The sequence below is a fragment of the Gordionus sp. m RMFG-2023 genome, chromosome 3 (genome assembly GCF_954871325.1).
Source record: "Gordionus sp. m RMFG-2023 chromosome 3, tfGorSpeb1-WG-v2, whole genome shotgun sequence".
Lineage (NCBI taxonomy): Eukaryota > Metazoa > Nematomorpha > Gordioida > Chordodea > Parachordodidae > Gordionus > Gordionus sp. m RMFG-2023.
This window is the reverse complement of record NC_088777.1, coordinates 8478266-8500296: the sequence shown is the minus strand read 5'-3', so window position 1 is coordinate 8500296 and position 22031 is coordinate 8478266. Positions and strand designations below refer to the sequence as shown.

Below are 22031 nucleotides of genomic sequence, written 5' to 3'. Positions count from 1 at the left end.
AAGTTGCTAATAAGAAAATTGTTAAAAAAGAAACCAACATTTTTTTTAAATATGATAAATTATAAAGTTTAAAATGAGATTAAACAAAATTTCTAATTTATTAATATTAATGGATTTTAAAATGATGTTGAAATTTTTTAATCTTAAAATAATTAAATTTATATTACTACTTATTGTTTTTTGTATGTTTAAGAAGAAAATGTAATAAATTATATAATATAAAAAATTAAATTAAAAATTTTTTTAAATTAGATTTAAAAAATGCATTGCTTGGTAAGGTTAAAATTATTTTTTTAAGTAATTTACCTTGAGGTTGTACGCAAATAACTTAGTAATATTCTTAATGTAAATATTTTCCACACACGTATGTACTATCGTCTCTACTTTAGATTTTATGGGTTTTACCAGAACAATATTATAATCGATAATAAAAATATTATCAAATTTTATATTAAAAAAGGAAATGAAAGTTATAAAATGATTTTTTTAAAAAATATAATTATCTTAATTTCATTAAGATGTATATTAAAAAAAATTAAAATGATCAAAGATATCTCGATCTTCAAAGTATAAATTTAGAGTCTTAGAATTTTTTTCCTTTTATTATTCAACTTTGTCAAGATGAACTATTGCAGAATCGATAAAATAGAATTTACCTAATATTCTCTTAAGTTGTTAACTCTATAGAGCACAATAATTTTAACCACTAAAACTCTTACAACCCCTTAGTATATTCCTGAAAGATAAAATTATCTTTAAAAAAAACTAGTGGCAAGATCGTATTTGAATAAAGCGAAAAAAAATTATAACGAAATGATAATAGCAAAGTACCGAATTGGCCATAAGATGATATAACCTTTATCATCTCAAAAAGTAGGGGGGGGGGGGATATCAAAGCCTCATATAAAAATATAAAGGGTCTATTTTCTTTATATTTAATTAAAAGGTACAACACAACTTTAAGAATGTAAGCACTCTTATTTTTGAATGAATCAAATTTTATTTGAAACTTAACGCTATGGCGAATTTGAAGTAAATTTTATGATTTCTTTTCTTTAAATTTTCGAAATAATTTATGGTAAAGCATAAAAGAAAATTATCAACTTGTTACTAGAACCCGCTTCGATGGGAAATATTCGACTCTAAATGACTAAAATGCATTTTTTAACTGAGCCATTCCACGTCAAATCGATCACGATTCGGCCGACCCCCTTTAAATTTGTTTAAAATTTCTGGAATTATTTAGATAGGTAAAAGAGTGAGAAAGCCGTTTATTTTAGCTCGCTAGCACACCTGGTTCTCGAGATATAGGGGCTCCAATTTTCAAAGGGCTCGGCCGAAAAAGTGCCTTTTTTGATCGATTTGACATGGAATGGCCCAACTATGAATATATTCCTATATATCTTAGGGAATACGTTATTCTATTACATGCACTATTTAATTTTCTATTTGATAAAATAAATATATAGTTGGTTATTTTGTTTGTTTTTGAGCTGATATATTATATAATATATAAAAACAACGTTTATAAATAATTTAATTCATAATATAAGTGGAAATATTATAATTAATACATTTACAAGATTCCTAATTTTAAATATAATTGATTTGGTAAGCGAATACATTAAAAAGTATTTAGTTATATCATACTTCTAACACCCAAAATACCATATTTAATAATTCCTAATATTAGTGGACCAATTAGATGGAGTATAATTGCTGGCTGTATTATAATCATTCGTGTTATTTCCGCCCTCAGGGAAATATTGGTTTGCTGAAGTGTTGTAATCGTTTCTGAGATTATTATTATCGTTGGCTCGAGTGTATTGATAGGAAGGAGGGGCCTCCCTAAAATGTTCTTTAAACCAATGAATCAAGCTATTCAGCGAACCAAATATGCGACTCCTATATCTTAAACCTTGAGATGTTATGGTAACGTATTCGTAATGGGGATTGGTGCGTGGCATGTAGGCTAAAAGAAATTTGCCTTTAATTTTAAATAAACATGGAATTAATTTGCATAATGTAAAATGAATATCTACAAGTAAAGTATAAAAATGATACTTTTTTGAAATATTATGAATTTTAAAAATTTAATATGATATAATCTCCCTTATACAAGTTGTTGAACACATAACGTCATATATGTGGTCTTTAAAGATTAATTTATTTACCAGGATAATCCTTGGAGGGTCCAAAAGCGTATGGTATACGAAGTGGGGCCCCCTTTTTGGTCTCGCGTAACAAATATTCTAACAACCGTTTAACGCCTCCTTCTGCTTCACTTTCTTCCCCATTCTGATTAAAATTGCCTATCATTATCATTTTAAATTGAGATTAAATTATATACTTTTAAATTTTATATGAGCTTGATTAATACCAATGATTTTATTTGATAAAAAAATTAACACAAATACTCTTCCCAATTAGAAAGAAATTAAAATAGCTCCACCACATATAAAAAATGCGAATATATTAAAAACTAGCCAAATATGAATAAGAATGCAAACATAATATTTAACTGATTGGTTAATTATAACCAAAAAAACAAGGGGGTTCAGGGGTCGTTGTGTATTATTTAGAATTAATTTCACTAAATAAAAAAAAATTCTTTGAATGATACACATAGGGCCTGATTTAATTTTAAAAAATTACAAAAAACATGAAATAAAAAACAATATTTACCAGTTGCAGCTGTCGCTGTAGGATCTTCATAATAATACTTGTGGGAAGTTAAGTCACGTGCTAGAGCAGCCATGGGGGTTATGTGACGGGCAATGATCTCGTCCAAATCCTCGAATTCTTCGTTACCTATCCACAGAGATTTGCCAAGGGTAAAAGGTTTGTCCTTTCCTTCTTCTTTGATATCTTTATTATTTTTAAATGAGAAGAATTTGTATTTGTGAATTCAAAGAAACATTAGTGGATTGTAATTTTATACAATTCGGATTAATGATTGTTTTATGAATAAAGCTAAAGATAATAACGTTAAGAGCAATGAATTTAATGCCGTTAAACTAGAATCCTTTTAAAATCAGTTGTTTTGTTGGACGGTATTTTAAAGTATTAAAATCGAAGTTTAATCGCCATCATAAAGTAACTCTTTATATATTATTTACTAAGAAAAATATTATATGATGAAAGGCTATTCCATGTTAAATCAATCAACGATTTGACTGACCTTTAAATTAATCGGACTTGGTATATATGCGTTGAAAATTTAAAATAATATAAATTTCAAGAATATAAAGATTATGATTATAGAATTAATTATAAATATATTTTAACAATTTTGTGGGCATTTATTATAAAACCGAAATTAGTAACGAGCTACTACTAACGATATTTTTTTAAATAACGCGCTAAAACTACCGCTACTAAAAAAAGTAACGCGCTACTTTAACAACACTACAAAATAAGAAGTAAATTTAATTCCTTTACAGGTATGGTGATCAAAAATCTCGTTTTTTGGTCGATTTGTCATGGAATGATCTTAGCAAGATTTTCAAGCATATATCTTAGTCAAAAATACCCGTTTCAAAATATTCCAAAATGGCGATTAGCAATCTAATATTTTAGTTATGTAATTGATTTATAACAATATTTTAAAGATTGAGCGTTACAAGTTACGAAAATATAATATCTGTTTTGTGTGCTTAGCTAAAAAAGAAAAATTTACAGAGAAATCTAGCCCACAAAAAATTATTTTAACGAACCTATGTGTTGATAAATTCCCTCAACGATTTTCCATGTCAAGGTTAGATGATCGCTGCCTTTAGATGTACTAGGCCTTATAAGAGCTTCCCCGGCGGGCATCGCTTCGAGCAAACTTTGGGCCTGAGAAAATGTGACGTTTTTGAAGTTAGGATGAGATATAACGCGTTTGCATATAATGTAGCCGGATGAGTTTTTCGATTTTCCCTTTTAAAAAAATTATCAAATTATTACCATTTTCAGTTGGGGAAGTTTTAATCACTATCTAGAACGATATGAGAATTTAAATAAAAAATTTCGTCATTTTGGATATTGTTAATAAAATGACTCCATCTTTAATGCATAATTAGATCTTGTAAATTAGGAGTGCTAAAATTACTAGGGTTTTAGTCACGTTCTATTATCACGTTTTTTTAAAGTTACAAATCTAAAAAAATGTACTTCGTTTTTCTGAAGCTGGGCCAAGCTGGTGGCTTTTTTAATGTCTGCCGCTTCTTCATCGTAGTCATAATACAAATCTTTGGGAGGTTTGAATTCGTTATTAATGTCGGCTAAGTCTGATGATTTGCACGTTAGTTCAACCTGTAAAAAAATGATAATTTATAAATATCTATTTTGGCGGGTTGGGGGAGGGCAAATTTAAAAAGTTCACAAAAGTTATACCAAATTTGGTTTAAAAAACTATCATATATCCAAAACGATCAAAGGAAAGAAAGGTTTTGTAATAGATTTCAAGATGATATCAATCAATCATAATTGACCAGCGATCATTGTATATAAGGTGATCACTAGTCAGTTAAATTAATTAATTAAATCTAAACCGAAAATCTCTCAATGTCAATTTTAAGGATTCTAGCATACAGAGACATTCCATTCTTGACTCTGTCTTCAGGGTTTTTGACCATTTTGTCGGATATGTTTTTAACGTGGATGAATCCATTTAGGCCATTCTCCAATCGCACCCTATTTCATATATATATATATATATATATATGTTATATTAAAATCGATATAAATTGGTACTTTAAATCGATGATTTTCTGAATAAAATTCATGATTTAAATTATTTCCGCATTTTAATTATTAAAATTTTATGTTAGACAAATCCCTAGATAATATTTATTTTTGACATAACAAACTCCTATATAAATAATTTTATATAAAAATAATGGAGATATCAAAAAATCACTAAGTATTTTTTGTATAACCACTAAATCGCCGAGCTCATAATAGCCAAAACATCTACAAAAAATGACCGCCAAAATTTAAATAATGGACTCAATTTAAGGTTCCCACAATAAATCGCCAAGTTCAAAATAGCCAAATATTTTTGTACGTAATTTAAAACACCACAAGTAATATAATATTTTATATATAATACAACCCTAATATATCATGATACTAATATAATGTAATAAAAGGAATTATAATACAAATATAATATAATTATAATATAATGATATTATAATATAATAAAACACTAACATATAACATAGTGTAATACAATATAAAATTAAAATAATAATATAATATGATACCAATTATAATTTTAATATTATAATATAATATAATAAAATACTAACATATAATATAGTCTAATACAATATAAAATATATAATAATAATATAATACTAATATAATATAATTTGATACTAATAATGTAATACACTATAATAAATATAATACTAATATGTAATACAGTATAATATTAATATAACGTTATATTATAATATAATAAAAATCCTAATATAAGTCTAATATAATATAAAATATAAATAATAATATAATATAATATAAAATGTATAATAATAATATAATATAAAATATATAATAATAGTATAATGTAATATAAAATATGTAATAATAATAAAATAAAATTATAATTAAAAATAAAATAAAATTATGTATCAGGCGTCCTAGATTTTGACATCCTAATAGTTTATTTTTTAAGGTTTATATTGATTCATAAGTATATGGAACTCACTTTTCTTACTATAAGCTTCATAAATAAATTTTTTTATCTTAGTTAATTTAACTTTTACTCCTATAAATATCTGATATCTTAATATTTTATTATTTTTTAAGGATTATATTGATTCATAAGTATATAAAACTCACTTATCTTATTGGAAACTTTATGAATAAATTTTTTTGTCGTAGATAATTTAACTTTTACTCCTATAAATATCTGATATCTTAATATTTTATTTTTTTAAGGTTTTATATACTTAGGTCTTTGTAAAAAAAAGTACTAATATTTATTATAATATCGGATTAAATAAATATAATAAAAAACAAAAGTAATAATGTACAATTTAATATATACGTATATTTTTATAAAATATAAAAAAGTAGTAATATTTTAATGTACAATTTAATATATATTTATATTTTTGTAAAATATAAAAAGTAGTAGTAATATTTATTATATTATAGGATTAAATAAATATAATAAAAAAACAAAAGTAATAATGTACAATTTAATGAGTATAATTTTGTAAAAATATAAGAAAGTACTAATATTTATTATATTATCGTATTAAATAAATATAATAAAAAAACAAAATTAATAATGTACAATTAAATATATAAGTAAAATTTAATCAGAATAACTTGAATATATATTATTTGATTGAAAATTTACCAAAAATGATATTTTGTCTAAAAAGGAAAACAAATTTAAGATTACTCTATCATACATAGACGTTAGATTGTCTATTTTATGATTTAATCTTTCATAAGTCCGATTTGCTCGCCAAACAATCGATCCATTATGAATTTGTAAGAGTTTAATATCGTTCGATTTTTGATTTTCGATCAATATTTTTATAAGAACGTACACTTTCGGATGTGCACTGCTGGTTTTCCTTTTTAGAGCATGATGGAACCCCTCGAGGTGGTTATTTGTGCAGGGCCCATCTACATGATATCTAAAATAAATATTGAAAAATAATTATTTTAAGTTTTTATACCTTGTCCATATAGTATGGGGGAATAAGGCAGTTTCACCAAGCCACGTATGATCCATATACTCCATAAAACGAAGTAGGGATGGATTGTTAGTTGCCATTGAGTAGCAAGATAAACGAACCTCGGCCAAATGCTCCTCCTTACAAAATGGTAAAGTTGTCATCCGCCTAACAACTATATGGACATGGGAGTCGTTCAGGTAGTCCCTAACTAAACCCAAAGCTTGACATTTCCGAAAGCTTGAGAATAATGGAAGAAACATCCGAAATATTTTAAATTATAATTTACATATATTATAATTTAACCTTTGATCACTATATTCGGAAATACAAATCGAAGAGCAGATATAGCCGCTGCCTCAAAATCTGTTTGACCATTTGGAGGATTGAAATTGATGCCTTCCAGGGTACAAAAATTTCTGACTATATGAAATAGTTGAATATATGTCTCCCTTGATTTATCTGGAAGGAGAGCATATATAACTGGTATCATTTTTCATACATCACGTGTATGGTATAGAGCTGACAATATAATCTCGGAACTATGTAGAAAGTTCCGTCCATATATATTGTCGTAGCAGCTCCCAACAATTTTAACATATCCGTAGTCCCAAAGACCAATATCCTATTAGATTCAGTAGGGATGTGAAATCTTTGAGATCTGGTAGAGGTTGCATATACAGGCGTTAATATTATATCCTCAATTGAATGAGGCATGGAATGCCTATATTTCTTTAGAAGTCTGTCAATATGACCCCTAATTGATATGAAAGGGGGGATTGCCTCTGGATAATTTTCGATGTGAGTAGTCTCTAAACATCTAATATCGATAGTTTTTTTATAAATCCTCATCCTTGTTTCGGTAGGATCTTGGATCGTTCTTTCAAGAACCTCTTTTGTTTTGAGAAGCTCAAACGACATCAGGTTGGTGTTCATGTACACCTGATGAAATGTAAATATGATCATATTTACATTTTGCAGAACAGCCTGGTTTCCTGCAACGGTAATGAACAACATCCCCCCTTTCATAGTGAAACCGGTAGAGATGATCTTGATAAAAAAGGAAAGGTTTTCCCTTTTGACCATTGACAAATTGACCTTTAAACATATATATATATATATTATATTATGTTTTTACTATAAATATTTTGATTTATGTCAAGCATAGCATATGCTGCATCCATAATTTCATAATCATCTATAGTTAATTTATTGGGACTACGGATATGTTAAAATTGTTGGGAGCTGCTACGACAATATATATGGACGGAACTTTCTACATAGTTCCGAGATTATATTGTCAGCTCTATACCATACACGTGATGTATGAAAACGTCATGATACCAGTTATACATGCTCTCCTTCCAGATAAATCAAGGGAGACATATATTCAACTATTTCATATAGTCAGAAATTTTTGTACCCTGGAAGGCATCAATTTCAATCCTCCAAATGATCAAACAGATTTTGAGGCAGCGGCTATATCTGCTCTTCGATTTGTATTTCCGAATATAGTGATCAAAGGTTAAATTATAATATATGTAAATTATAATTTAAAATATTTCGGATGTTTCTTCCATTATTCTTAAGCTTTATGGCTGAAATGTCAAGCTTTGGGTTTAGTTAGGGACTACCTGAACGTCCCATGTCCATATAGTTGTTAGGCGGATGACAAATTTACCATTTTGCAAGGAGGAGCATTTGGCCGAGGTTCGTTTATCTTGCTACTCAATGGCAACTAACAATCCATCCCTACTTCGTTTTATGGAGTATATGGATCATACGTGGCTTGGTGAAACTGCCTTATTCCCCCATACTATATGGACAAGTTATAAAAACTTAAAATAATTATTTTTCAATATTTATTTTAGATATCATGTAGATGGGCCCCGCACAAATAACCACCTCGAGGGGTTCCATCATGCTCTAAAAAGGAAAACCAGCAGTGCACCCGAAAGTGTACGTTCTTATAAAAATATTGATCGAAAATTCGAACGATATTTAAACTCTTACAAATTCATAATGGATCGATTGTTTGGCGAGCAAATCGGACTTATGAAAGATTAAATCATAAAATAGACAATCTAACGTCTATGTATGATAGAGTAATCTTAAATTTGTTTTCCTTTTTAGACAAAATATCATTTTTGGTAAATTTTCAATCGAATAATATATATTCAAGTTATTCTGAGTAAATTTTACTCATATATTTAATTGTACATTATTAATTTTGTTTTTTTATTATATTTATTTAATATAATATAATAAATATTAGTACTTTCTTATATTTTTACAAAATTATACTTATTAAATTGTACATTATTACTTTTGTTTTTTTATTATATTTATTTAATCCGATAATATAATAAATATTACTACTACTTTTTATATTTTACAAAAATATAAATATATATTAAATTGTACATTAAAATATTACTACTTTTTTATATTTTATAAAATTATACGTATATATTAAATTGTATTTTAAAATATTACTACTTTTTTTATATTTTACAAAAATATACGTATATATTAAATTGTACATTATTACTTTTGTTTTTTATTATATTTATTTAATCCGATATTATAATAAATATTAGTACTTTTTTTTACAAAGACCTAAGTATACAAAACCTCAAAAAAAATAAAATATTAAGATATCAGATATTTATAGGAGTAAAAGTTAAATTAACTATGATAAAAAATTTATTCATAAAGTTTCCAGTAAGACAAGTGAGTTTCATATACTTATGAATCAATATATACCTTAAAAAAATATAATATTAAGATATCAGATATTTATAGGAGTAAAAGTTAAATTAACTACGACAAAAAAATTTATTCATAAAGTTTCCAATAAGACAAGTGAGTTTCTTATACTTATGAATCAATATAAATTTAAAAAAAATAAAATATTAAGATATCAGATATTTATAGGAGTAAAAGTTAAATTAACTAAGATAAAAAAATTTATTCATGAAGCTTATAGTAAGAAAAGTGAGTTCCATATACTTATGAATCAATATAAACCTTAAAAAATAAACTATTAGGATTCAAAATCTAGGACGCCTGATTAAACAAAATTTTATTTTTATTTTTAATTATAATTTTATTTTATTATTATTACATATTTTATATTACATTATATTATTATTATATATTTTATATTATATTATTATTATACATTTTATATTATATTATTATATATATTTTATATTATATTAGACTTATATTAGGATTTATATTATATTATAATATAACGTTATATTAATATTATACTGTATTACATATTAGTATTATATTATATTACATATTAGTATTATATTATATTACATATTAGTATTATATTATATTAGATTATATTCTTATTATATATTTTATATTATATTATTATTATACATTTTATATTATATTATTATATATATTTTATATTATATTAGACTTATATTAGGATTTTTATTATATTATAATATAACGTTATATTAATATTATACTGTATTACATATTAGTATTATATTATATTAGATTATATTCTTATTATATATTTTATATTATATTACATTATATTATATATTAGTTATTTTTTCATATTATAATATCATTATATTATAATTATATATATTATTATAATATCATTATATTTTAATTATATTAGTATTATATATTATTATATTTATTATAGTGTATTACATTATTAGTATCAAATTATATTATATTAGATTATATTATTATTATATATTATATTATATATTATTTTTTCATATTATAATATCATTATATTATAATTATATATATTATTATAATATCATATATTTTAATTATATTAGTATTATATATTATTATATATTATTATATATTTTATATTATATTAGACTATATTATATGTTAGTATTTTATTATATTATAATATTAAAATTATAATTAGTATCATATTATATTATATTTGTATTATATTATTATTTTAATTTTATATTGTATTACACTATGTTATATGTTAGTGTTTTATTATATTATAATATCATTATATTAGTATTATATTATATTTGTATTATAATTCCTTTTATTACATTATATTAGTATCATGATATATTAGGGTTGTATTATATATAAAATATTATATTACTTGTGGTGTTTTAAATTACGTACAAAAATATTTGGCTATTTTGAACTTGGCGATTTAGTGTGGGAACCGTATTTTTGTCCTATTTAATAAATATTTATTCTATATTTTGTTGATTTCAGGGACATGGAACGGATTGGGAAATTATTATGTAAAGAAACGTCCCAGGAAAATTTCTGGCTGAAAAAGAATATAAAATTTTTAATTTATTGAATTATAAATACAGTTAAAAATATCCGTTTTCTTTCTTCACATAACAATAATTATTACTCATTTTAGTATAATGTATATTTTTAATATTATAAAACTCTTAAATTTTAAAATAATTTTATATTAATCGCTGGACTATATTCCGGTCCCTGGATGATAATAGAATTAATTAATAAAAGATGCGGTTTATAAATATTAATAGTTTATGTAAAATATTAATTAAAATAATCTAGTCATGTTAACTTGTAAAATTTAATTTTTTTAATAACACATTATTTACTTAGGTGAATTAAATCATCGCAAACGGGCAATTAACATAATATAGATAAAATTATGATGAATAAAATGAATGCATATGGCCGATCAATAACTTCAGAAGTTATTTTCTTCCAGGAACATTATAAAATTTGATTTTATCAAATAAATCAATTTTTTTTGAAAAAATCATGATTTTTGACAACCACAATATTATGTTATAAAATGCAAATAAATGTAATCTTACAAAATAAAAAAAATAATTAATTTAAATAAGTTTAAAAAGTAGGAAGGGATAAAAAAGAATTATCGATAAAAATGTCAAGTTTAACATTTAAATATGACATACCGTAATATAATTTGGAGAAGGAAAATCAGAGGGGAAACGGGTTTACCCGGGTAAACCTGGGCATTAAACGGAGAAGATAATTAATCTCAAATTCACTCTATACAATTTATGCTATTTTAGATGATGCAAGGAACCTTGTTTTGTTGCATTAAAATCTGGCGAATCAACTAATAAAACCAGTGAATAGTTATAATTTCCTGACCGTTAATTAAATACTTAGAAACCTGTTTAAACTGATTCATAAAGGGGTTTAAATTTTATTTTAATTTTCATATTAAACAATATTATTTATTTTTTAATAAAATACATTTCGCTAAATGCTCTCTAATTCGATTAAAAAATAAATTTTACAAACTACAAATTTGTCATTAAACTTTTTGTAGAAATCTTTGATTTTTAAAAGTTTTCAAAATATTTTTTATTAGATTAATTATCCGTGGGTTATTAATCTTTCAATAAAAATCCAGAACGAACCGGAAATAACCGGTATGAATTTTTAAACTGAACCGATATAAATTTGTTTAAAAATAACCGGAATGGAGCTAACCGGGCGCTATGCCCTGGTTAAAATTAAAATGCAAAAGCTTATATAAATAATAAATGCAAAACTGAAAATAAAAGAAGAAATAAACATAAAACAATGAAGATGTTGAAATAAAAAGCTATAATGATCCTTCATATTACTTAATGCCAACGGGTTGGCCAGGGCAGTATTGACAATCGAAATGCTGCCAAACTTCGCTGAGCTCTCCAAAGTCGGCTTTGTAACATATCGGGCAAGTCCATAGGCCAGTTTCCTCATTCCTAACTGGGTTGAAGTTACGACTAACATCGAAATTATCGTTGTTTCCTCCATCGTAATTTCCTGATAATCTCTCCAGGGCCTTTTTGGGGTTTACGTAGGCTAAGCCTAAAACTCGCACGGATAAGAGTTTCCCTATGTAAAAGGTCTGGGGGGTTTCCTTAGTGACCATGTTGAACCTTTCTTCCAGCGTGGGCTCCATAGGAGGGATACGAGTGTCTTTGTAGCTGAAATTTTTTTTAATGCATTAATACAAAAATTGCTGACCATTATTAATTACTAAAATCACGTGAGGGCTGGAATTAGGCCTCAATGATTGGTTGCGCAAAACTTAATATAAGCGATTCTTAAAAAAACTGACCACCACTCCCGTTTAAATAAAAGAATATTGAAAGACCATAAAAAGGCTCTATAGATTTATTGAGGTTGAAATATTCTTTTTAGGGGATATGCATCCCTCGCTTACGTCATTCAAATTCAATTCTTTGAAAGTTGTTAAACATTTTACACGAATTTCTCATACAAGTTTTTTTTTAATTAACCGATTAGTGAGTTCAGATCGTATATCGTACAACGTGGCTGTTTTATTGCCAAAGCCCTGGCGGGTTAACTCTTCGGCGAAGGCGTCTAGGTCTAAATCTTTTAGCTTGTCGGGGCATTCGAATATTTCTTCTAGGGCTGAAGCCGGATCGAGTGGGCCTCGAGGCTTTGTGGCTTTCTATTTTTTATGAAAAAATTTGAAAGGAAATACGTTTTAATTAATGAATCGAAATCTTGTAAAAAAAATCCTCATATTTATTTCTTTTAAAATCTTTTTACATAATATTGATCATATTGAATTGATTAAAAATATAGAACTAGTTATTATTTTTCAATTGACTTTTAAAAATTGCTAAGCTTATTATTTCAAAAAAAGGATCAACTTTATAGGTTATCCAAAAAAAATTGTATAATGGTTTCCATTTTCAGTAATACTAATTAGTTTATTTCATATATAACCTTATTTTTCTTTCCAGTCTTTCCTTTCTTTCGTTCATATTCTTCTTCGTCCTCCTCATTCTCCTCTTCAGCTTCTTCATTCTCTTCCTCGTCTTCATCGTACTCCAAAGCATCGACCGCCATCTTACGTGCCCATTCATAAGTTTCAGGGTGGATTCTGGTTGAATCAAGAATTTCTACATAATAGTCTGAACCGGCTTTTTATTATTGAAATGAGGAATTAATTTATACAAAAATTGGATATTTAACTAGCTATGTAATATTATTGGTACTACAACTTTATAAATGCTATAATTGTTTCTTTTCAGAGATAAACCCTTAGATACATTATAAAAGTGTAAAGACCATGCACTAGTCATTTAAGAAATGGATTTGTATGCTTTTAGAACTAAATTAGATTATGTGTAAGCAGAGTATGTAACTTTAACTTATCAGGTTTCTTACCGTTTCTGCCTTCCTCTTCAGCAGCAGATAAGGCGGTCGTGTCAATTTTGATGAACCCAGCGCAATTAACGAAAACTTTGGGCCCCATGCTACACATGGTAACAAGTTGCGTCCTATTTTGCAAAGCTGCTATAGGACCTGAACCACTGTAACTTATCCCTTGATGTAGACCTGAACAAAGAAGGTAAAATTTTTTTATAAATATTAAAGTATAATCATTCCAAAAAATTTGTTCATATCACTGAAAGTAGTTTTATTTATGACATTAAAATACATGCACCCCACTATATCCCACTATTACTTGCAAACAAATTTTTAAATTAAATAATATGTGTTAGGAATCAATGTCTAAATAAAAATACTGAACCTGCGGCAGATTTTAGAGATTGTTGACGTTTCTCAAGCGTTTTCACAAGTTCTGCACCCTTTCTGGGCCCAAGCCCCGACACAAACTGAACTATAGAGTTGGCCCAGTCTCTGGGGGTAAGCCCTTCGGAAAGTTCAGAGCTGGTTCGAGCCTGGGCTCGAATCAGGAGACGGTTTAAATCTACCCCGGTCTCGTTGATACGATCAACGAAGCAACGAACAGCAGCCCGATGCAGGTCGGAGGCGAAAAGCGAGTTATCGGATGTAGTTGTAGGGCTTGTTGTCGTAAAAGCTAGATCTGTTATAAGGCAATGTAATTAAAAAACTATTAATCCTTGAATAATATAGGCCAAACTCCTTAGTAAATATAAATATATATAAGAAAAGATGCGATTATTTGGCTGGTTTTTATATCATATTAAACCCCAGAAATAATAAATAGCATGATTATGGGTGATGAAAATGTGAAAAATTGTAGGGTCATTATGTATGCCGATCTCAACTTTTTGTGGAACATATTTAATAATAGTTTTAAAGATTCGGTTAAGATATAGGACTTTGATATTAACTGTGTTGGCATGAGTTTTAATATTTAATGAAGAAAAAAAATTATTTCTTGATGTGAATATTGAATATACGGAAAAATTATATATTGAGTTCATCACTGATCCTAATATAAACTTCGAAGAATAAAATTAAATATTCAAACTTTCGAGACGTTTCCTAGCTATTTCGGTGGCGTTAGAACCCTCATTTTGCGGGGTTACGTAATCGTTATTACTAAACGCCCTCACGTTGGTAAAATCTGTAAGCAATTCTTGAAGGGGTTCTAATTTCAAACAAAATATATCATTGGATTGCATGCAATTAGCCGAAGGACTAGAATCAGGAAAAAGCTGAGCGAATTCTAATAGAGGGTCTTGAACGCGCCTGGCCAATGAGGCAGACTTTTTGAGAAGGGAAGAGTTTGTGGAATGTTTGAGTATACTGTCGGAACTCAGGTCTTTGGATTGGGAAGCGGCCATAGTGGCAGCGGATTTGTTAGGTATGTTTTCTTTTGGGGAGACTGAATTTTAAAAAAAGTTTATTAAATTAGAGTATTAAAAAATAGATTAAGCAACTTATTTGCAAGATATTTAAGCTTAGGTTGCAATTGAAAATGAGATTTATTTCCTAATATTTAAAAAAAATATATTACTTTTCTGTTGAACTATATTAGCTAGATCTTCTTCAACTAACACGACCGCCACTGGAGGAAAATTTTCGAGGGTTTGTTCGAGATCGAGACAAATATCTTTTAATTCCTCTCTCAGGGTCAAGCAAAGGCGTGAAGATTCACAAGTACCTACCGCTATAACGTGAGGCCTATGTTCACCCAGAAATGTACGTAACTTGGCCAGCTCGCTTTCTTTCAGGGTTCGATCACGAGCAGAAAAGTTCGATCTCTTGCTAAAAGGTTTATAACAAAGGGTGCACGGATTAATAATTAGGTTTGATGGATATGGAATGTAAATTAACGTCCGAAGTGAAAGAATAATGAAAAAAATATATAACTTTAATATAATTAAAAAATTAGTTAAAGATATCTTGATGGAGGCACCTTTATTTATAAATTTTAAAAAGGATTCAAAAATTTGACTTTGTAGGTCTTGTCCTGTCTGAATATATTTATTTTAAAAAACACACATATAAAGGGTTTGTTTTTTTTAAAAACTTTTTAAGTATATTCGGCAATCTCAGAGTAGCAGTTAGAGCACCATCTCTGTCGACGACGGTCGCCACCCCTCCTACTTCCACCCCGTTAATTTTATTGAGCGAATATGCTAGTCCCAGAACCCGGACTTCGTTTGCGTGATACCTTCCAGCGTTTGGACCTTCATCGGGATGTTCGTCCAACAGAGGTCCCTCTATCTTATAGGGGCCTACCTTGAGAGCCGAGTACAGCCTGGGAGGTCATTAAATATAAGAAATATTTTTATATATGCAATTATATAAGTACAATATTTTTTTAGAGTACATGCTTGGAGGGATAGGTATATAGCATAGTAGTAGCCTATCCATCAGCTGTTTGATATAGATACTAGCAGAAACAATAGACATAAAAAAAGTGAGAGAAAAATGCAAGTAAAATAAAATGAAATAAATTGTTCCTTTGCAATTTTTCTTAAAAAAAAATTCACAAACTTAAAGGTATAGATAATGAAGAAGGCTATAAAGTTCAAGAATAGAAAAATATAGATGGAAACAAATAACTTAAAAAAAATGTATACGATTCCAAGAACAAGAAAATAATTAGCAAATATAGAAAGAGGACTATTTGATCACTATATCATAGCTGCCATTCTTTTTACACCTTCAAACCTCTTTTAATGTGATCAGAAACATCTATGAATAGTTTATTATTCGCTACAAGACCTAAAAAGTGAGGATAAATATTTTATAAAAGCAAAAATTTCAAAAACTAACTTAAAAGCATAACTATTTAGTACACTGTCTGCCGATTCCCTTAGCAATTTCATTCCCAATTCCTGGGAAAATATTGGGTATAGAAATTTGGTGAGGCATTCATTGAGCGCCAAGGACCTTTGCTCATTCCATGACCTGGCGTTTATACCAAATTCATCTTTTTCAATTAGGGGGCGAAGTTCTTCGAAAAAGCTTGAGTGATCCTCTTCCGTCATGCCTAATAATTGATAAATGCCAACGTGTAATATGGCGGGTTAAATATTTAAAAACCAGCAATTGTAAATCATTTGTTTTTTTATAAATTTCTACTAGATAACTTTCCTAATTTTCCGTGAATCTCAAAATTAAAAGTAGAATTAGAAATAGGATAAAATACGAATTTAAAAAATTTCGAGCTAAAATAAATAAATATTTTCAAATATTTAAGCATAGTGGTAAGCAAAAATTTTATAAGAATTGTAATATTTTAGTCACTTTTTGATATTACGTGGATAAACTTAAGGGAAACTTGAAAAAAAATATTAAAATATTACTCAATTAACTTAATTTTCACTATTAAGATTTAGATAATTTCACTATGAATATTTATATTTATTCAATTATTTATGGTATATCAGTTTATTCACAATAATTCAATCCAAATATCAACTTTTAGTACAAATAAAAATATATTTTACAATAATTTAATAATTCAATTAATGGCGAATCAATTTTTTTCTTTCTTTTAAATTATCCCTCCACGATTAAAATCAACAAAAATAATAACTCTGTTTTTTAATCAATATCTAAAATTTTTCTAAAATATAAAATTATTCAACTGATTGACATTTATCAATCATTTAAAAATAATATCTTAAATATATATGAAATATACGAAATATATATGAAATATACGAAATATATATGAAATATACCTCACGTCCGCCTTACAAAAGACCAAGACGTGGAAAAAAAACGCGGAAAATTAAAACTTTTTACATATTTATACGTTCTCTTTTTCTTCCTTTAACATTTCTTCTTCTTCGGTCTCCATAGGATTGTATTTCTTTTTCAAGCCATTATTGTTGATCACTTTAGATATGGTTGTTCCCACTTTGATCGAATTCTGGCTTGTAGTTGATATTCCTCCCACTGTCCTAGCTTGTATACCATGTGATCTTTTAACTATTCCATCATAATTATTAGATGGCCACTGCCTATTTCCATATTGTTTACTTCTAGATTCTATCTCGTTTATTTTATTGTAGTTTTGGTACGCTACCTCCGGCTGTACCCTATTATTTTTCCCACAAAAATAACTAGTTCCCGGAACTTCATCTGTGTCACTGATGCATTGGTGCGAACTCTATCGTATATGTTAAAAGGAGGTCCTACAACTTGGGAAAATCTCAAATCATATACTTTAAAAGATAAAGTATTGAGACAAACAAAATTATTTTTAATGGGAAAAAAACCATGAAAAATAATTATAAAATTTATCAAAGATATGAAAAAGAATTATCCGTGGTGGATGATTGTGTAATAAGGGGAAATAGGGCAGTAATTCCGGTGAAATTACGTGCTAAAATAATTAATTTATTACATGCAGGACACCAGGGTCAAGTTAAAATGAAATCTTGGGCTTGTGAATATGTATGGTGGCCTGGGATGGGTAATGATAGAGAAAAAAATACAAGGGAATGTGTTCCATGTAATACCTGTGCCGTTATGCCCCGTAAAGAGATGGGACAAGTATGGCCAAAATCAAAGAAACCGTGGGAAGGTATACATATTGATTTTTTTGATTTGGATAAAAAATCATATTTTTTAGTGGTGGATTCATATTCAAAGTGGATTGAATATACTGAAGTACATGGGTATACAACTAAAATTGTTAATAATAAATTAAGTGAATTATTTGCAAAATTTGATTTGCCGGACAAAATAGTGTCTGATGGAGGTCCAGCCTTCATAAGTGAAAATTTTAAACAATTCTGTGATGAATTAAAAATACAACATATACTTACTCCACCCTATCATCCTAGCTCAAATGGCCAGGCTGAAAGGATGGTAGCAATATTGAAAAATTGGTTAAGAAAATCTAAACAAGAAAAAAATGAAGTCTGGTTAGCCCAGTTATATTATAATAATTCAAGGAATAAGGAGGGGGTTACTCCTGTTGAATTGTTTTTGGGTAGAAGAACCAAATTATGCTTAGGTTTTCTTAAGTCAAAAGAGATTGAAAATATAGTATCTTATGGAAAAATCAATGTAAAATTTCCTGTGGGGAAAATTATTTGGGGAAGACTTTTTGACCATAAAAAGAAGTGGGAGAAAGGTTGTGTGATAGATAATATTGGAAATAAATTATGTAACATACGATTTGATGATGGTACTGTGGGAGTACATCATAACGATTTTATTAGGGTATATAATAAAGAGGGGAATTAAATTAGTCCATAAAAAACGGAATTGTGGTTCCTAGAATTTTTTAGGACAGAACTCTTTGTAAACTTAAATAATTTTAGTGGTAAAATTTATACAAATAAAAAAAACAATGAGAAATATACCCTAGATAATTAAAAGTATATATATATATTTAAAAAAAATATATGAATGAAGAACTGAGAAAAAATATTTAAAGAAAGAGGGTACATATCATCTTAGAGAAGAGAGAATACTTCTGCTGTTGAAAGTAAAATACTTAATTGGAATTATCTGATATATGTATCATTTTTTTAAATATTAATATAAAGCTATGTGAACCAAAAGTAATTTATTAAAATCAATCTAATATCAGTCGCATTTTAAAAGAAATTTTGTTTAATATCATGTTAATGTGATATAGAGAAGATTATCACTAATTTGATTTAAATCGAATTTTAATGGAATGTACACTTGTGGGACAAACAAAGAATAAATTATTTTATAAATAATTTTTTTTTATGTTATTTTAAAATAACATACATGTTTGATTTTTTTTTCTTTTAGGGAAAGAAAAGTGAAGAGTAAAATATATTTTTTTTAAAAGAAAATAAACGAATGGTGTTTTCGTGAAAATTGTCTTTTAATTTGAATGGCATAGGGGTAATAGTAAATAATTTATGTGTTAATAAAGAGAAAGATTATTAAAAATGATTATTAATAATTAGTGATTTTCTTATTTTAGGGAAAGAAAAGTGAAAAGTAACATATTTTTGTTAAGAAAATAACACGAGTGGTGTTTTTTGTAAAAATTGTTTTTCTTTTAATTTGAATTATATAGGGGCCATATATAAATAATTATGTATTTTAAAAAAAAATTATTAAAAAAAATAATTAATAAATAGTAATTTTATTTTAAAAGAGAAAATTAATTGATTGTATTAAAATAAATTTGAGTATTTATTTAAAATAAAAAATAAATATCTATAACTTGTAATGAGTTACAAAATTGAGACGCACGAACAAATAATCTATGTGAGGATAATAAAAAAAAAAGAAATTGGGAATAAAAAAACCTAAATCTGATGTATTCAAAAGATGCTTCCATTGTCAAAGTTTCGGACATCAAATAAAGGACTGCAATATTCCGACTCATGTGCTACAAAATCAGGAACGCGAGGATCATCTTAGTGACACAGATGAAGTTCCGGGAACTAGTTATTTTTGTGGGAAAAATAATAGGGTACAGCCGGAGGTAGCTTACCAAAACTACAATAAAATACACGAGATTGCATCTAGAAGTAAACAATATGGAAATAGGCAGTGGCCACCTAATAACTATGATGGAATAGTTAAAAGATCACATGGTATACAAGCTAGGACAGTGGGAGGAATATCAACTACAAGCCAGAATTCGATCAAAGTGGGAACAACCATATCTAAAGTGATCAACAATAATGGCTTGAAAAAGAAATACAATCCTATGGAGACCGAAGAAGAAGAAATGTTAAAGGAAGAAAAAGAGAACGTATAAATATGTAAAAAGTTTTAATTTTCCGCGTTTTTTTTCCACGTCTTGGTCTTTTGTAAGGCGGACGTGAGGTATATTTCATATATATTGCGTATATTTCATATATATTTTAAATATTATTTTTAAATGATTGATAAATGTCAATCAGTTGAATAATTTTATATTTTAGAAAAATTTTAGATATTGATTAAAAAACAGAGTTATTATTTTTGTTGATTTTAATCGTGGAGGGATAATTTAAAAGAAAGAAAAAAATTGATTCGCCATTAATTGAATTATTAAATTATTGTAAAATATATTTTTATTTTGAACTAAAAGTTGATATTTGGATTGAATTATTGTGATAAACTGATATACCTGAAATAATGAATAAATATAAATATTCATAGTGAAATTATATAAATCTTAATAGTGAAAATTAAGTTATCATTAAATGAAATTTTGACTATTTTTGTAGGGTTAAAAGTAGTTAACACAGCTACAAGTAAAATATATTCAACTTTACAACCTAAATTACAAAAAACCACAATTAAATATATTGTTAAAAAAAACCTAAATCTATGGATATGTATCCTTGAGTCCGTCCCCAAGCCATCCTCAAGAATTGATCGCCTATTAAATCCCGCACCGGTTTTCCTTTCAAATACCGACAGCCGTAAAGGGGGTCGGTTTCTGATTCAGGGCCAGATGTCAAGGAAGCGATAGAGGAAAGAAGGGCTGGGGCAGGGTGGACCGAAATTTTTGCCCGTTCAAAAAATGCGGTTCGGACCGAGCGACGAACAGAGGGGTCGGCGGCTATACGCGTGGCTATAATTCGACGAGCAGCGATTATGAGTCGGCTAGTTAGCCTAATAAAATAAAGTTTTTAAAAAAATGTATAAATGTTTGAATTTATTTTTAATTCTCCCCACACTATTAAACAGGCTTATTAAGAAAATATTTGCTTTACTTAAACCAGGGTTGGCAGGTTGGTCAATTAACTGGTCAAATTCTACCGAAAGTTTTGGTTCTGGTCAAATATTCCAAAAAAATGTGAAGAAAATGTAAAAAAATATGTTTGAAAAAATAAAAATCATATAAATGCATGTGATCACAATGCTGCTATTGGATCTCCAATATCAAGTAGAGCATCTTACTAATAGTGGATTTAATTTATTGAAGTAGTGATATACCACTAGAATTAGGCATTTTACTAACTTCTATAAGAAACAATCAGATTTCGACCCAAATTGGTGTTCAAACGTAAAAAAGAAATCGATTGAAGGCCTCAACAACCGGAAAATTGATTAAAAATATTAAAGAAAATGATAATATTGAATATGAATCAAAACAAGACTCTGCCAGGGAAAGTAAACATTAATTATAGAGTAACAATGAATTTACCAATATTATAAAATTGATAT

At 27.4% G+C, this 22031-nt stretch overlaps 1 protein-coding gene across 1 annotated transcript in view; it reads right to left on the bottom strand.

The window, feature by feature from the left end:
- Nucleotides 1-1506: 1506 nt before the first annotated feature.
- Nucleotides 1507-22031, bottom strand: part of LOC135927273 (transcription elongation factor SPT6-like) — a 32517-nt gene continuing 11992 nt past the window's right edge. Inside the window, exons 14-29 of the mRNA XM_065463228.1 lie at nt 21181-21476; nt 16695-16911; nt 15943-16173; nt 15427-15677; nt 14938-15294; nt 14230-14526; nt 13863-14033; nt 13419-13615; nt 12962-13137; nt 12302-12646; nt 4536-4677; nt 4156-4296; nt 3717-3921; nt 2686-2868; nt 2175-2312; nt 1507-1987 (exon numbers count right to left, since the gene is read on the bottom strand). Of these exons, the coding sequence (XP_065319300.1) occupies nt 1674-1987; nt 2175-2312; nt 2686-2868; nt 3717-3921; nt 4156-4296; nt 4536-4677; nt 12302-12646; nt 12962-13137; nt 13419-13615; nt 13863-14033; nt 14230-14526; nt 14938-15294; nt 15427-15677; nt 15943-16173; nt 16695-16911; nt 21181-21476 (3661 nt within the window). The 3' untranslated portion in view covers nt 1507-1673. The remainder of the gene's footprint in view (nt 1988-2174; nt 2313-2685; nt 2869-3716; nt 3922-4155; nt 4297-4535; nt 4678-12301; nt 12647-12961; nt 13138-13418; nt 13616-13862; nt 14034-14229; nt 14527-14937; nt 15295-15426; nt 15678-15942; nt 16174-16694; nt 16912-21180; nt 21477-22031) is intronic.